The following is a 14,589-nucleotide window of genomic DNA, read 5'->3' as shown; positions in this document are numbered from 1 at the left end:
AAAACCCAATCAATAAATGGGCCAAAGGAATTGAACAAACACTTTGCAGAAGATATACAATTGATTAACAAATATATGAAAAAAATGTTCAATATCTCTAGCAATTAGAGAAATGCAAATCAAAATTACTCTAAGATTTCATCTCACTTTAGTCAGAATGGCAGCTATTAGGAATACAAACAACAATAAGTGTTGGTGAGAACATGGGGGGAAAAGGCACACACAATATATTGCTGGTGGGACTACAAATTGGTACAGCCAATATGGAAAGCAGTATAGAGATTCCTTGGAAAACTGGGAATGGAACCAATATTTGACCCAGCTATCCCACTCCTTGGTCTATACCCAAAGGACTTAAAAACAGCACAGTACAGGGAGACAGCCACATCATTGTTTATAGCAGAACAGGTCACAATAGCTAAACTGTGGAGCCAACCTAGATGTCCTTCAGTGGATGATTGGATAAAAAAATGTGGCATTTGTACACAATGGAATATTATTCAGCACTAAAAAAGAAAAAGATCATGGCATTTGCAGGGAAATGGATGGCATTAGAGAAGATTATGCTAAGTGAAGTTAGCCAATCCCCAAAAAACACAAATGCCAAATGTTTTCTCTGATATAAGGGGGGGTGACTCAAAGTGGGGTAGGGAGGGAAAGCAGGGGAGGTAGATTACCTCTAGATAGGGAATAGGGGTGGGAGGGAAAGAGAGGGAAAAGGGGAATAGCAAGAATGGTGGAAGGAGATGGTCATCATTATACAAAATACATGTATGAAGATGTGAATTTGGTGTCAACATACCTTATATACAAACAGAAAACATGATAAATTGTAGTATAAAGGTGTATTAAGAATTATAATGCAAAAAGGTCAATAAGAGAGCTAATGTATAATGGCATAATTTGGCGTGAACATACTTTATATACAAAGTTATAAAAAATTGTGCTGTGAATGGATAATTATGAATGTAATGCATTCCACGATTGTCATGTATGAAAGAAATTTTTAAAAAGACAGCTAAGAACACAAATCTTGCTTACTTACATCCTAAAATATTTAAGTTTGGTAAATACATAGCCAGAGTATTTCCATAGAAGAAAATGCTAGCCTCAGAAGCCAGACTTTTGATTTCTATCCTTATTTCTACAATGCCCTAGTTTGTGACATTTGATAAGTCCTTTATATTCCTTATTTTTCCTATTTAATGATTTGAAGTTAAACATCCTATTCCTGAACTATTAGGGAAATTATACATTACATTTCTACTATTTTAGTGGTTACTTACATTATTAAATGTCACCTACACTTGAAAAAAAAAAGAATATAAGCCATAATAGGTTCTAAAGAGGATGTGAAGAAAAAGGAATACTTTTACACTGTTCGTGAGTTTGTTCATTAGTACAATCACCATGGATAGTAGTAATGGAGGTTCCTCAAAAGACTAAAAATGGAACCATCATATGACTGAACTATACCACTCCTTGGTATTTATCCTAGAGAACTGAAGTCATCATACTAGTGAAACATGCATGCCCATGTTTATAGCAGCACAGTTCACAAGAGCCAAACTATGCAACCAGCCTTGTTGTCTGTGGATGGATGAATGGATAAAGAAAATGTGGTATAAATACACAATGGTGCTTTATTCGGGCATAAAGAAATTTGTGTTCAGTTTTCTCTTGTCCCTCTTCAATCACTTACAATCACTTGGTGTCAGAGGCGTATTTTGGGGGAGGAATACAGATCTTGCCATTGCCCTTATTAGCACCTTTCCCCTTGCCTGGAGGATAACGTTCAGCATTAGCTGACCCACAGTGACCTCTGTAGGCTCATGTCCCCTTGGTGTGCTCCTGCCTCTGGCTGGCCCTTCTTGCTTTCTGTGTGCCAACCAGACAAAACCATTTTCAATTCCTCAAACAAGCTGAGCTCTCTCAACCTGTTTTTCCAATATGTTTTCTTTGCAAAAAACACTTCTTCCCTCTTAGCCTAACTTCCATTGGGAGGCAATTTTGGTATTGCTTTCCCTGGAAGCCTTTTCCAACTCCCCTAAATTGCATTTAGAGACCCTGTTGTTGTACGCATTTTAGTTGCAGCTGAAAGATTATTCCTCTCCAACTGATGTTGAAAGAGAGAGAGAAGAGAATTTATTGGATCATATGACTGAAGTCTATAGGTCTAGCTTCAAGCCTGGCTGGACTCCAGTTTTCAAATGTTCTCATCAAAAATGTGTCTTCCTTCATCACTTGATTCCTTTTCCTCTATTTTTTACTTCATGTGCATACAATTTCTCCATTTGTGATAGCAATGTAGTCACCAACAATTCCAGGATTAAACTCTATTGATTTAGCAGTTCTGAAGAGAGTCTCTTCCTGGTAATTCTGGTCAGAGCTCCAGGAATTCCCCTCCTTGGTCAGTATTGGAACCCACGTCCTCCCCTAAAGGTGAGGTTAGCATCCGTTTCCTTCAACCACATGAGCTGGCAGGGGAAGAGTATGGATTCTCCCAAAATTAGAGTACTTTTTCCAGGTCTGAAGAGGTGAGATGAGAGTCTAGGAAAACCAAAAGTGCATGTATGTATGTATGTATGGATGGATGGATGGATGGACAAACAGGTAGTAGATAGAAATAGATGAGGATGAGGATGAAGATGATAAGAATGATGATAGATAAACAGATAATAGAGTATATATAATAGGTAAGTAGGTGAGTAGATGGATTGGTAGGTAGATGATGAAGATAGGAAAGAAAGATGATAAGAAAATGTTTCTTTAAATCGCCCTTTAGAGTACTCAGATTTGTGGCATATAAGAACGTGTTTTTTTGTTTCCTTACTGCCTCCAAAGAACACAACTGGGGAACACACAGAATAAACAGGTAAAGAAAGACAATCCTTCTGCTGTGGGGTCCTCCTGACCATCTTACCTCTATTTTTCACCTCAGGGTCATAAATCTCACAGCACAAAGCATTCATTTCTGAAGAGGTAGCAGCCAGTTGCAGACAAAGGCTGTATTTAATACCGAGTGAGAGAGCTCAGGGTTCTAGAGAAATTTAGTGCCGCAGTCCGGCTGCAGCAGAATAATCAGGGGGGGTGACGAATAACTTGTGTACGTTGATACAGCAGGAGTAGGAGCCGTTTATTGCAGGACAGGAGCAGTATTTATACATTCCACACAGCTTATCTAATTAGCATAAACTAGATACATCAGTCAACCAATAAGGAATCTCCACACTTAATGGCTCGCTTTTGTTACTTCTCAAACCACTCCCTCTGGCATTTTGCCAGGCACCATCCAGACTTGTTTACAACTCTAACATTCCCCTGGCAAAATGCCAGGTGTTATTTTGACTTGTTTACAGACTCTAACAATTTAGTATGTGGATGTCTTTAGCAATTTTGAAAGAAAAATATATTTGAAGAAAATTTGGTTTTAGAAGATGAGAAGGACATGAAACCAAAATTCCTTTTAGAAGAGCATTTCTCAATTAGTTTTTGGATTTTCATTTGTTTCTTGTTTTTAATCCTGTGGTTCCAAAGGTGTATAAACTTAAGCTAACTGAACTGAACTATATTGCCTTTTAAAGCTTTCCACAGTTCATTATCTATATGTGATGGATAAATCCTAGAACAATCATGGAAGAAGCTTCAAAAATGACTATCAGAAACTGTGGTATTTTAAAATCTCAGAAAAGCATAGCATAATAGAAAGTGGAAAGGATTGGACTCTTCAGTGTTTTTCAAAATTTTTTTATTTATTTTTAAAATTTATTTATTTATTTATTTATTTTTTTATTTATCTATATAGTTGTACATGACAGAAGAATGTATGATAAATTATACACAAATGGAGTGCAACATTTCAGTTCTCTGGTTGCACATGGTGTAGAGATGCACCATTTGTGCAATCACACATTGCACGAATCCACCACGAATCTCATTCCACCATCTTTCCTATCCTCATAACCACTCCCCACACTCCCCTTTACCAAATTCAAAGTTCCTCCATTCTTCCCATACCCCGCCCCATCATAGATCAGCATCCACTAATCAGAGAAAACATTTGGCCTTAATAGTTTTTTGAGATTGGCTTACTTCATTTAGCATTATATTCTCCAACTCCATCCATTTACCTGCAAATGTCATAATTTTATTCTCTTTTAATGCTTAGTAATATTTCATTCTGTATATATACCACATTTTCTTTATCCACTCACCTATTGAAAAACATCTAGGTTGCTTCCACACTTTAGCTATTGTGAATTCAGCTGCTATAAACATTGGTATGGCTATGTTGCTATAGTTTGCTGATTTTAAGTTCTTTGGGTATAGACCAAGGAGTGGGATAGCTGGGTCAAATGGTCATTTCATTCCAAGTTTTCTGAGGAATCTCCACACTGCTTTCCAAAGTAGTTGCACCAATTTTCAGTCCCAATTTGTATGAGTGTGCCTTTTTCCCCACATCCTCTCCAACACTTATTATTGCTTATATTTTTGATAACTGCCATTCTGACTGGGGTGAGATGAAATCTTAGAGTAGTTTTGATTTGCATTTCTCTTTTGAATCCTGATGCACATATAATTCTTGGGTTAGATATTTGGAAGTAATTTTTACAAATTATGTTCATGGCATGCTCAGCATTTCATATGTAAATCAAACTCACACAGTCCTCTTTTGGGGGGAGGAAAAGTGGCCTTTCATAGTGTATAAAATTCTGCTATTATACTCATTCCATTGTGGATGCCATCAAGTTTTTTTTGTGTGTATCAGAAACTGTGCTGGGCACTAAGAAATCAAAAATTCTTAAGGCACATACCTGCCTGTAAGAGTCTCAGTATAATGCCAGAAAGAGAGGTTTAAATACCTCACTGCAGTGGGGGAGCATCCAGAGCCAGTTGAAAGGTGAGAGAAACTTCACTTCTACATTAATTCTAATAAGAAATCAACTCCATTTTTAATGGAAAAAAATCTTAGTTTATTACATTTTGCTATTGGATTTTCACAAAAAGAATCTATCATATTTAAATAGTTTCCTTTATTTCTAACTTACTTGGAATTTTATTAGGAAGGGTTTTGAATTTTATGATGCCTTTCAGGCATCTATTGATATAATCATTGGCTTTCTTCATTTAATTTGTTGATGTAATAAATTACATTGATAGATTTTCTAATATTGAACCATCCTTATGGTCTTAGAATAAACTCTTCTAGGCCATGTTATACAGTTCTTTTAATACACAGCCAGAATCAATTGTTATATGCTGTACAGAATTTTTATTTCTGTATTCTTATAGGAAATTATAGGGCTTTTTCATTTTATAATATATTGATCAACTTTTAGTATTAAAGTCCTACTAACATTATAAAATGAATCAGCAAGCCTTTATTCCTTTCTATGGTCTTCAGTAATTCAAATACCATTTTTTTTATTTTAAAAGATAGTTTAAAGGTTTTTAAAATGCATATGTATTTTTTTTTACCATCTACCTCTCAATTTGGAATAAGAGGAATTTTGATCCTACAGAATTGCTCACATTCTCTGAGAATTGTTCAGTTGATGTCCATGTCCATGTTCATAGGCTGGGTTCCCTATGAAATAGACCACAATGGAGATGTGTGCAGGGAGTTTACCGGGAGTACTTCTGGGAGTGTGAAACTGTAGAGAAGTGGAGGAAGTAGGAATGAGCACACTGAGAAAAGCTGAATGGGGTATGGAGGTCAAGAATAAAATCAACAGAGGCTTTCACCTTTTGCACCAGGAGTCCTAGACCTGGGGAAGAAAAATACTCTTGAGACCAAGGAATCTCTAAAATAAAAGAGTTTATTGAGTCTTGACAGAGGTTAACCAGAAAAGGACTGTATCCTACGGCAAGTATCCTCAGCTACCAACAACAAGAGGAGAGAGCAGTTGGAAGGAAATACTTTCACCAGACCTATAAGCCCAGAACAGTTTTGACAATGAAAATTTGGAGAAGGAAAACAAGTTGTTTATGTTGAACCTACAGTGTTCATAGACAAGAGGAGTGGGATAACATGAAGTGGGGAAAGTTTTGAAATAAGGTGATATTTCATTGAGAAAAGTAGTATTTATTGCTTCCAGACTGGTTGAGGTTGAGGCTAGATGTGAGGGAGCCTCCTGGTCCAGCCACTGGAGATTTGGATCAAGGTTTTAACATACATTCGGGAATTTGTTAAATCATTTAGCTTGCTCTGCAGCTTGCAGCTGTTCAATGATTAATTTCCCTTATCTCTCTTCCCCTTCATCCTATGGCCCTTGTTATTAAATTAGGAAATCTTAAAATTTTTCTCTTATTATGCACACACATGCACACATGCACTTGCACTTATGCAGATAGAGAGAGACCATTTTATTGCAAGGAATTGACTTATGTGACAAGGCTGAGAAGTCCTGGGCTCTGTCATCTACAAGCTGACAACTCAGGAAAACTGATGTACTTTCAAGTCCTAGTCCAAAGCCTAAGAACTAAGAAGAGTAATGGGGTTAAGTTCTACTCTGAGGGCAGAAGAGTACTGGTTTCCCAGCTCAAGCTGTGAGGCAGAGACAGACAGAAAGAGAAAGGAAGAGAAAGAGAGAGAATCATTCTCCCCACATTTATGTCCTCTTTAGTTTATCAACAAATGGATGGTGTCCACCCACATTAGGAAGGACCATCTTCTTTACTACATCTACCAATTGAAATGCTTATCTCATCCAGAAGCATCTTCTCAGACAAGCCAAAAATAGTATTTAATCCAATATTAATCACCTTGTAGCTCAAATTGACTCATATAAATTTGCAGTTGTAGGGGGGTGTATCCTGACAATAACCAGTCATACCTGCCCAGAGACAATCAAAGTATGGGTGAAACAGTTCTCTCCTATCAAGGACAAAAACACGTCCTTAGGAGAGCCTTCCTGGTGAGCTATCTGCAACTGTTGAGGGAAAGAGCAAATGTTGGTCCTGAGTGGCAATATCTGGGTGATGCCATTACATCCACTATATATGTTTCACTTGGGCTAAAATTTGTACTTCATCCACTTAATATTTTTTGTAAAAAAAATATTATCACAGATCAATAACTTCCAGATTTGCCAAAACTTCCTTATACCTTTATGGTAACTAATTATTATTTCACAACTTTACCTAGAAATATATGTGCTAAATGGATTTTAACATGCTAATTTTCAAATAGAGCCACCAGAAATAAGTGAATAGTTTTTCTATTTGGCAAATATATGGTTTCAGAATTCAGGAAAGAAAGTTTTAAATCTATCATATAGTATCTTCTCCCCTTACAACTTAATGCTAACACAAACATAGTCATTGTAAAATATCTTTACTTTGTTACACTGTTGGTTTAATATTTTCTGTCTTCATTTATCCAATAATGTCCCCTAGGATTATAGAATTCCACACAATACTGTTACCACTAATGTGCCTGTTTTGAAGGTAAATTTTATAAAGAAAAAATATTATGGGTAAATATAGCACCTCACTTATTTATCTCCCTATGATATTTTCATTATTTTCTCAAAAAGATCACATTTCTCAGACTTCTGTGAGTGCAGTATTGATTAGTCGGATGTTCAAGCCTCTTCGAGATCTATTCTCAATTTAATTTTATAACCTGATGTCCTAATTCATGCCTTCCCACCTACCTACCTCCAATTGAGTTAAGTGCAATGCGCTCTAGCACTGTATTTCACAAGTGTAGTCTTGACCTAGTTTTGAAGTTATAGCTAGAAACTCTGAATTCCCCTTTGAGGATAGTTTGCTAAGCTACACATGTGCACGCGTGCACACACACACACACAGGAAATCACTTCCCTTATGAGGCTCCCACTCTCTGGGGCCACGAAGCATATCCCAGTCGTCCCAATCATGGACTCTCACACTCCCAGACCAGGTGCTAAACAACTCTAGGTCTAGAGCTGTGTAACAATTCAAATTAGCCAGTTCCTAAGAGGTTCCCACACTGCTTACCTCACACACAAGCTGCATTCTACAGCTATTGCATAATAGCTGTTACCTAATCCCATGTGTGGCAGCCTTCTCTAACTGGGAGCTGTAAGAAACTAAGAATGCTGCACTTTATCTCCAATGATCAATAGTGTGTCCTTTTTATTCAAAGATTAACCTGAAATTCTTTACCTCCAGGGACTTTTTTCCATAGCTGTACTCCTCATCCATGTTCCTGCCATTCTTCAGGTCACTGCATCCTCTGTGTATGTATGGTGCTTTGTGGTGGATCTGTTTCCTAACAAAAGGTAAGTCATTTGATCAGATCCTTGAAAACACAAATGTTTTCGTTTCTTTGAACTCCTCGCAGTCTCTGACATGGGCTCTATTACAAGCCCCTTCACAGATGTTTCCTGAATTCAACTCACTGCAGCACTGCCATGCAACGTTGTCGTCAATCCTGCCTGACTGTGACAAGTCACATTCCTGCCATATTGAATGCTTCTTTTGTCTGCTTTTGTGCGCAGAACAGAAGGGTTGAAGAATGATGAGAGGGATGGTGCAAAAGTAAACACTGGAAACAGCCAACAGGAACACTAAATTTCCAAAATACATGGTGGGAATTTAGGGTAAGAACACACAGAAGATGATCAACAAACCTTTGTTAGATGCAACAAACAGATTTCACAATCTTAGACTGACTGTTCCAGGATTTTGCCATGTTCAACTTGAGTTTCAGGGATATGGAGGAACATACTGGACAAAGTTTTTTCATAGTGCCAGTTAATGTGCCTCTTTGAATAATTCCCATGGTAATTAAATTCTCTTGGTTCATAATTGCATAAGATACTGTTTTAAAGACAAAACCCTTTTTTCCTTGTTCATGTGATGTGGTAATTTTCCCCCCTCCAAGATTCTTTGAAGTCTTGTCCTAAAATATTCTCTTGGGTTTAAGAAAAAAAAAAAGAAAGAAAGAAAACATTGAATAAAATTTTCTCTCTTGAACCACAATTAATTGAAGATACAGAATGTTCAACAGATATCTCTGAGGAAAAGATGGCTATATTTTGTTTTTAATGCAAAGTGCTGTTTGCACAGGCAAATTTGTGTGACTTAACTATGTTATGGTTAGCTAAATGAATTTAATGATAAAAAGTTTGTATACCCAAAAGAAATACATGGATCAGAACTGGAACTGGAATCAAAAGCTATAGTGAAAATGGGCAGCTCTCAGCCTGGCTGTCTTTTCTGTTCTTGTCCTTTATCAATCTTTTTCTCTCTTCTTTTCTCTCTCTACCTCTACCATCTGTCCAATTTCTAATTGACATCTCTGTTGCATCCCTTATTTGCTTCCCATTGTCCACTTTTCCACCCAACCCTCAGTCTAATTCCAGAGGCAGCCAATCAAATTAGCTTCACTTCATGACCAGCTACCTTACTGGATCCCAACCATTTTTTCAGGTTACCTCCTAGGTTTGGGCTGTCTTAAGTCTTGAGGCACATTCCTTATCTGATCAAGGCCTTGCCTTCACAAAAAAAAAAAAAATAATCCAGGCTGCTCCTGTGAAACATGGGCTAATGATGAAGCAGTTGAAACTAGAAAGGGAAACTTGAAAGGAATGTCAACACAATCTTTTTTATCATTCCTTTTTCCATCATTGGAAATAGGTGTTGAAAACCTACAATGATTATAGGCTTCCAAAATCCCTCATCTAATCAAATGGCAAAAGTCCTCATCTTTGTTCATTTAAGCAGGTCTTCAGGACAAGTCAAACCAACTAATAACAATTAATCGTCTATTTCTTTCTAGCACTTTTTTTGTATATTCTAACACATCCAGAAACATGGCAAAACTGCAGAAATGGGCAAAAGATTAAGAACTCTGTCATGGTACAGAGAAGAAAATGGAGGCCTGGAAAGTGTAGATTTAAATGGAATATCTGTGTCCTGCCTTGGAGAACTCTAAGATCCAGTTAATGATATTAAATATAGGGGGAAACTTTGCATGGCAGTCCATGCTTATAACCTCAGCAACTCAGGAAACTGAAGCAGGAAGATCACAAGTGCAGGTCAGCCTCAGAAACTTAGTGAGAGAAGTGGGGATATAACACTGTGGTAAAGCACCGGTGGATTCAATGCCCAATATCAAAACAAACAAATAAACATAGGGGAGGGAAACGAGCTTACTGTAATCAATTATTACATTGACTAACTCAGACTTCAAAATCATAGGAACTCAGGGAAGGGGAAAATTACTATATACTGACTCAGTTACACCTTATAAGAAGTAGAAAACAGAATGGTGAAGGCACAGCTTCCAGTATCAAGGGGAACCTGTGTGTGGGGACTGGTGAGCTATAAATGAGTGACCTCCTGAAAGGTGGGCCTAGTTAAGTGGAATCACTTGACAGACAGATTTCCAGGTCTGACCAATGAGTTTGCAATCATCCTAAAAGTTAATCCTAAAACAAATCTTGATAGGTTTTGAAGCAAGAAAGAAACATCATGAAAACAGCATTTCATAGGGTTAAGAGCAGGATCTTTGGAGCCCTGCAGATTGGCTTGGAATCCTGGCTCCACCAAGTTCTCACTTTGTGACCTTGGGCAAGTTATTTAACATGAGTGTCCTCATATATAAAATGGGAATCATGATAATAGCAATAGTATCTACCTCACTGGGCTATTTGGAGGATTGAATGAATTAATATGTGCAGCACATACAGAGCGATATGTGCTCTCATTAACAGTGCTGTGAGCCCCGACAGCACTAGGAGTGAACTCCTGCTCAGAAAGAAATAAGCTTCATGGCTGCTGGAATGAAGAGAAGGCAGGCCATGGTGGCTGAATCTAGGACCACACAGTAAAGATCTCCAAGCGGTGTCCCCAAAAGAGGAAGAAACCTTAGTCATAGAGCAGGACTGGGATGGAAACAGAGTGAAGAATTAAAAAACAACAACAACAACAACAAAAAGCTGGGTTCACCAGAATTGGCAATTTTAGAGAGAAAAAAATGTTAGGCATGGAAAAATGTATGTTTTCACAATCTTGGAGTGAAATTATCTTTGGCCATCATTTATGCTAGGTACTGCCAGGCCCATAAAGATCCATAGATTCCCACACTTGTCATCCCTCCCACAGTCTCCGGCTCCCAGAGCAGAGCACTGCTCTGTCCTTTTCATTCCTCTCTTACTTCCAACCCCATCCTCATCAAAACTTCCCTGGATATGTTTTACTTCCTGACTCACCTTACTCATTTGGTTCCTTAAAGTTTTTGTTAGTTCCCATTACATCTCTACCACAAGTATCCGAATAGTCACATATAGCACCAGGACACCTGAAAGGACCCAGAAGAGAACGTGAGGTCTCATCTCATGTTCCCCTTGAAACTGCATGTGTGGGACTGTGTATCCACACAAGCACGATGTGAGGGAGGACCTGTTACTCCAAACAGGAGCAGGAGCCCCTACCTCACTCCTCCTTTCTACTTATCTGATGTACCTCTTCTGAGGTTCTCTCTAAAAAACAAACAAAACACCACTGGGAGGTAGAGGCACAACCATGGTTCTAAAGAGATCAAAGGAGTGTACAAGGAGGAATTTGTCAGCAACCCTCTTCCTATTTAAAGGACTAGCATCCGTTTCCTTTCAGTTCGGCGGCAGCCTTCAGGTAAGCCAAGATGGGCGCGTACAAGTATATCCAGGAGCTATGTAGGAAGAAGCAGTCGGATGTGATGCGCTTTCTTTTGCGGGTCCGCTGCTGGCAGTACCGCCAGCTCTGGGCGCTCCACAGGGCTCCCCGCCCCACTCGGCCGGATAAAGCGCGCAGACTGGGATACAAGGCCAAGCAAGGTTATATCATATACAGGATTCGTGTGCGCAGTGGTGGCCGCAAACGCCCAATTCCTAAGGGTGCCACCTATGGCAAGCCTGTCCATCATGGTGTTAACCAGCTAAAGTTTGCAGGAAGCCTTCAGTCTATTGCTGAGGAGCGAGTTGGACGCCACTGTGGGGCTCTGAGAGTCCTGAATTCTTATTGGGTTGGTGAAGATTCCACATACAAATTCTTTGAGGTTATCCTCATTGATCCATTCCATAAAGCTATCAGAAGAAATCCTGAAACCCAGTGGATCACTAAACCAGTCCACAAGCACAGGGAGATGCGCGACCTAACATCTGCAGGCCAGAAGAGTCGTGGCCTTGGAAAGGGCCACAAGTTCCACCACACTATTGGTGGTTCTCGCGGTGCAGCTTGGAGAAGGCGCAATAACCTCTAGCTCCACCGTTTTCGCTAATATAAGTATGATGTTTGTAAAGTTCATACCTAATAAACAATTTAGGACAGTCATGTCTGCTTAAAGGTGTTATTTGTCTGTTAAAACTAGTCTGCAGATTATTTCATGAATGCTTTGTCAAATTATGAAAGTTTTAAAGTGCAATAATGTTTGAAGACAATAAGTGATGGTGTATCTTGTTTCTAATAAGATAAACTTTCTGTCTTGCTTTATCTTATTAGGGAGTTATATGTCAGTGTTTAAAATATGCTACCTGGTATAATAGGTGTCAAATAAATTCTTTAAAAGAGGGGTGCTGGAACTAGCCCTGTAGATTTTTTTTTGGTGCATGTGACAAAACCTACAACTTCATTGGGGTGATGTAATGCTCCACTAGTGGTTGGGCTTTTTGGAGTGTGGCAGTTCAAACTTTAAAGATTGGATTTTGATTAAGATGGGAGGAGGATATCCTAATCCTATAACATGGTCATGTGCATTCAAATTTAAAGCCCACATTTTAAAATTTAACTCAGTGTTTCATTTGTGTAATTGCTCCTTCTGAAAGGGGAAAAGCTCCCCAAATGCAGTCAAACTTTCAGAGGAATAAACCTGTTGTGAGAAAATTAAAAGAATCTTAGAAATTAAAAAAATCTAGGCTAAACAAAATTGCAAAAGTCTTCACCATGTCCTATAAGTTCACATAAAGAGTAAAAGCTGGTTTAATAATGTGGCTTGGTGGATACAGCGTTTTGAACTTGTTGCAACAGTTTTCTGTGACATTTACATCAGTATATTTTTGAAACAGTTTCGAGTATACATTGTTTAACTTAAGATTTGTAGGCTAGGGTGGGTAGCTGGTGAATCCATGGCTTTTGCTAAGTATTTGCAAGATTAGAAAGAAGTCCTGATCAAGATTTTTAAAGTACATAATGCCAGTTTGAAACCATATTGAATCCTCAAGCCACATGTGCAAATGTATGTCTGGCTATTTTAAAGTACTTATTTGCTCAGTTAAGTCACCGGCAACTCACACAAGGGTACTTAAAAAGTTGTTACCTGCGTAACTTTATGTTGTGTGGCTATTTTTCTCATTGCTGGTGAAGCAATCCCCCAAATCTTTCTTCGAGTTGGTCCATCAATTAAGTATATTACCACATTGTTTCATTTCTGTTAATCTTTTCCTGTAGATTAGGCTGCTCTTTCCTAGGGTGAAGTTGAATGTGGAGGAGGAATTGCCCCTTAGTCTTCAAATTCTGGGTTTGCCGACATTATAGTTGTTTCAATTTTAAAATCTAATTGATGCCCTTCTTGATCTGATTTTTCTCCAGCAATTTCAAGTCAATTGATTTCTAGGAAATAATCTAAAGCAGGCTCATAAAGCCTTGAGAATTAAATTCCGTTCTACCCAACAAAACAAAAAGCCCATACATTTTGATTGTGTGTAGAAGTTGTTCAACTAAAGGAATAAATGACTATTAAACAAAAAAATAAATAAATAAATGACTAGCATCCATAGTTCCTTCAAATTTTTCTATCCTTTTTGCCTACTTACTGAATTTATTCCTATATCCTTAGAAATAAACATGTAAATCTAAAACAAAATGAAAAAAAATAGAAATATCTAAACCTAAATATCTAAACCTCTCCTATGAAATGCAGACCCAAAGATGTTCAAAAGTGACCTTTTTTTTTAAGGCTTCAAGGACTTTCTATATTCATCACAAATTTGAAAACAGCTTGTTACCCACTTTCTATCATTTAGAATCTAGTGAATATTGGGCACCATAAATTTAGTATAGTCATGCATCACTTAACAACTCAGGTACATTCTGATAAATGTGTCATTAGGCAATTTCATCTTATGTGAACATTACAGAAGTTACTCACACAAACTAAGATGATATAAGCAATCACTCAGGGTGGCTATTGATGTAAATTGTAAATGCTCCTGTCCGCATAACATGGCATACTGTTTTACAGAAAACTTTTTTATTATAAGTAGAAGTATACTCTAAAATAATGGTAACAAGTATAATATAGTAAATAATTAAACCAGTAACATAGATACCTATTATCATTATCAAATCTTCTATACTGCACATGATTATATGTGCTACACTTTTACATGACTGGCAGCACAGTAGGTTTGTTACACCAACATCAACACAAACACTTAACTAATATGTTGTATTACAACATTCTAACAGCAACATTGTCATTGGGTGATAGGGATTTTTCCAGTCTATTGAGTCTTATTGGACCAATGTCATATACGTGGTCCATCACTAACCAAAACATTACTATGTGGTGCATAACTGTATATGCCACCTGAAATCTTTCAACAACCCCCTTGAAGATGT

The 14,589-nt window shown here is 37.8% G+C and overlaps 1 protein-coding gene across 1 annotated transcript; it reads left to right on the top strand.

Annotated features, from left to right (window-relative positions):
- Positions 1-11,586: 11,586 nt before the first annotated feature.
- Positions 11,587-12,975, top strand: LOC107148317 (60S ribosomal protein L15-like). Its single transcript, XM_048806922.1, has one exon. It carries the CDS (start codon positions 11,636-11,638, stop codon positions 12,230-12,232), a length of 597 nt encoding a protein of 198 aa, XP_048662879.1. The 5' UTR covers positions 11,587-11,635; the 3' UTR covers positions 12,233-12,975.
- The last annotated feature ends 1,614 nt before the right edge of the window (positions 12,976-14,589 follow it).

This window comes from Marmota marmota, unplaced genomic scaffold (assembly GCF_001458135.2).
Source record: "Marmota marmota marmota unplaced genomic scaffold, marMar, whole genome shotgun sequence".
Classification (NCBI taxonomy): Eukaryota; Metazoa; Chordata; class Mammalia; order Rodentia; family Sciuridae; genus Marmota; species Marmota marmota.
Note: the sequence above shows the minus strand (reverse complement) of the source record. Positions and strands in the feature narration are given on the sequence as shown.

Excerpts from the sequence above, each read along its gene's own strand:
- LOC107148317 (XM_048806922.1), top strand. The coding sequence starts at position 11,636 with ATGGGCGCGTACAAGTATATCCAGGAGCTATGTAGGAAGAAGCAGTCG.